The sequence below is a fragment of the Nicotiana sylvestris genome, chromosome 10 (genome assembly GCF_000393655.2).
Source record: "Nicotiana sylvestris chromosome 10, ASM39365v2, whole genome shotgun sequence".
Classification (NCBI taxonomy): Eukaryota; Viridiplantae; Streptophyta; class Magnoliopsida; order Solanales; family Solanaceae; genus Nicotiana; species Nicotiana sylvestris.
This window is the reverse complement of record NC_091066.1, coordinates 6,766,296-6,769,678: the sequence shown is the minus strand read 5'-3', so window position 1 is coordinate 6,769,678 and position 3,383 is coordinate 6,766,296. Positions and strand designations below refer to the sequence as shown.

The following is a 3,383-nucleotide window of genomic DNA, read 5'->3' as shown; positions in this document are numbered from 1 at the left end:
TCAATTAATTGAGTTAAGAGGAAAAGCATTAAATAGTTTAAAATTAATTTGAGTAACATAATAATACGATATACATAAAGAGGAAAATTCAAGTTATGCCAGGGTATATAAATAATACTCACAAATAATATAAAAAAATATAAATAATGCCTGAATTTTTTAGCAACAGATCAATGTGAATAGATCAAATTTACAGGTGTAAGGAAAATCTATATTTTTTTTAAATATTAAATTAGGAAACATGTCAAACGATAAGAGAAGAGGAATTCGGAGGAGCTCTGCAGGCGCATGTTAAGCAAGTTTTAGCTAACCTGCGCTTCAGCCATGGCTAGACATAGGAAGAAGCTTCCATCGCCATCGGAAGCTAAGGAATATGAAGGAAAGGAGGAAACACCTGCTCACAATCAACCTAGTCGCTGGTTAACAGGAATGGGTAGTGCACATATAGTTTTCATAAACCAGGAAAGGATGGGAAAACTGACGGAACGACAGTGACGCCGGATACATGTATTCAACAGAGATTACTTCCGGTAACTTTTGGTAGTTTTTTGCCACAAAAATTTCAGCCAATTAGGGAAGAAATTGAAGAAAATGAAGCGCAAACTCTGCTGAAGGAAACCACGGAAGCTGCGCAAGTCCATCGGTGATTGCAATTTTCAGCACAAGTAAACTCAGGGCAGATCCGGCAAGATATGACATGTCTAGTGGAAGTTGAGAGGAAAAAGGAAGCCATGCAGAAGAATCGAAGCTCTCAAAAGGGGAAAACATTATACTATGTACCGCCTGCTATGAGGGATGGTACTTTTGTCGTGCAAATTGAAGATGAGGATACGAAGGAACAGAAGACCAACTGGAGCACAGCTTTGATTGGGTTTGTGCTAGGTGACAACCCTTATGAGAAAGCAATGGACAACTATGTCACAAATATATGGAATTTTGTTGAGAAGCCTCAAATTCTATATCATGAGGATGGATACTATATTTTCAAGTTTGAAAATACTGAAGATAGGGACCTAGTACTCCAAGCAGGACCTTATACATATCACAACAAGCCTTTTGTGCTGCAACAATGGAGAATGGATTTCAAATTTGATCCAGGAAGTGTGAGTGTGATTCCCTTGTGGATCACATTTCCAGGTCTACCACTGGGTTTTTGGTCTACAAAAGCACTCAGTAAACTAGCTAGTGTTGTTGGGAAGCCTTTGTACACTGATAAGATCACTACTGAAATGGAAAAGGTGTCCTATGCAAGAGTTTTAGTGGAAACTGACATATCCCAACCATTACCAGATAGTTTTGAAATGCAAACTAAGAGGGGAGTAATAACTCAGCAAATTGAATATGAATAGAAGCAAAAGTATTGTTGTGACTGCATTAGATTTGGGCATAATTCAAATGAATGTTGGCTCAAGGAAGTGCAGGAAAAGGCAGTGGAAGTAAAAGTCCAACAAAGGGATACTGGGAAAAAGAAGAAACAACAGAGAGGGACCTTGAAATGGATGCCTAAAGATAAGAGGAAGGATGATGTGATTCAACATACTAGAAATGAAGGGGACATGCAACAAACCAATGACAAAGAAGATGATAAGCTTACTGATAATGGGAAAATGAAGGGGAAAAGTGTACAACAAAGTGCAATAGTTATAATGCAGTCCACAAACAGGTTCTCATTGCTGCAGATAGCAGATGATCCAGGGGACGCTGGCCCATCCAGCTTCACCCAAAAATGATCCTATGCACCTGGAATATAAGGGTCTGAACATGGCCCATAAGCAGAAAGAGTTAAAAATCTTTCTAAGGAAACATAAGGTTGAGTTTATAGGCTATTTAGAAACCAGAGTAAAGGAAATGAAGGCTAAAAGGATAATGAATAAAGTATGCAGTGATTGGAGATTTTGCTATAACTACAAGGAACATCCAAATGGAAGGAATTGGCTATTGTGGAAATAAAATGTTGAGGTGCAGATACTGTTGCTTGATGAACAGTTTATACATTGTGAAGTCTAAAAAAGAAGTTCCACTTTCAAGACTTTGATAACTGTGGTGTATGCAAGCAATAACGTAAACAAAAGGCAGCAGTTATGGGATAAACTTGTGAATTTAGGAGCAACTATTAAGGAGAGTTGGCTACTTAGTGGAGACTTCAATAATGTCCTCCACACTGATGATAGGATAGGGGCTCTAGTTACACAAAGTGAGATCAAGGGGTTCCAGGATGCAATTATTACCCTACAACTCACACAATTGAAGAGTTTGGGATGGTTCTATACTTGGTGCAACAAACAACAATTGGAAACGAGGGTATACAATAAAATTGACTGGGCACTGGGGAATGTTGAGTGGATGCAGAAGTACAGTCATATTGAAGCAGATTTTTTAAATCTTGAGGTGTCAGACCACTCCCCTATTCTACTACAATGCAAGGTTGTGGATCAAAAAAGCAACCCGCATCCTAAACCCTTTAAATTGTATAGCTCTATGATGGATCATGCTGACTTTGCAGGCATAGTGGAAAAGGTATGGAATCAAGAGGTAAATGGAGGCAACATGCACAGGGTATGGAATAAGCTTAAAGATTTGAAAACTGAACTGAAGGAATTGAACACTTATATGGCTTCCTATAGGCTTCAGCTCAATAAGTCCAGGCAGAAACTTGAAGCCATTCAGAGTGAACTAAAGCACAAACATATGGATCAAAGGTTGATTGATCAAGAAAAAATGGCTTTGATGTAAGTAGAGAAATGGAGCAGCATAGAGGAATAAATTCTACATTAGAAATCTAGATCACATTGGATAGCTTGTGGAGACTCAAATTCTAAGTATTTCTATGCACAATTGAAGCTGAGGACAAACACAAATACTATAAACTCTATCTACACTGACTTGGGAGACAAAGTATATGATCCTATACTGGTGGAGGAAGAGTTTGTCAAGTTCTTCAGGAAGCTACTGGGAGAGAATAACACTACATGTGAATGTCCAAACTCTAAGGTCATACGTCAAGGACCTTGTCTTAATATGCAGCAGAAGGAGGACCTAATCAAAGTAGTTACAAGAGATGAAATACTTTAGGCAATAAAAGATATGCCCCATGATAAGGCACAAGGAGTGGATGGGTTTCCAATTGAATTTTTCACAAAACATTGGCAAGTAGCAGGTGATGACATATATGAGGCTGTGAAGGATTTTTTTGTGACTGGGAGGCTGCATAAAAGAGTGAGCAGTACTGCTGTAACACTGATTCCTAAAGTACAAAATCCTAGTCAAGTTAAAGACTATAGGCCCATAGCATACTGTACAATACTGTATAAGATCATCACAAAGGTCCTCACAGCAAGACTAAAACCAGTCATTGGAGGTCTAATTGGGAGATCACAGTTAGC

General features: G+C 38.5%; 1 protein-coding gene across 1 annotated transcript; it reads left to right on the top strand.

The window, feature by feature from the left end:
• Window positions 1–692: 692 nt before the first annotated feature.
• On the top strand, window positions 693–3,072 carry LOC138878962 (uncharacterized). The gene is made up of 4 exons (XM_070158529.1): window positions 693–1,319; window positions 1,413–1,663; window positions 2,055–2,729; window positions 2,784–3,072. Exons 1-4 carry the CDS (start codon window positions 693–695, stop codon window positions 3,070–3,072), a joined length of 1,842 nt encoding a protein of 613 aa, XP_070014630.1.
• Window positions 3,073–3,383: the final 311 nt, after the last annotated feature.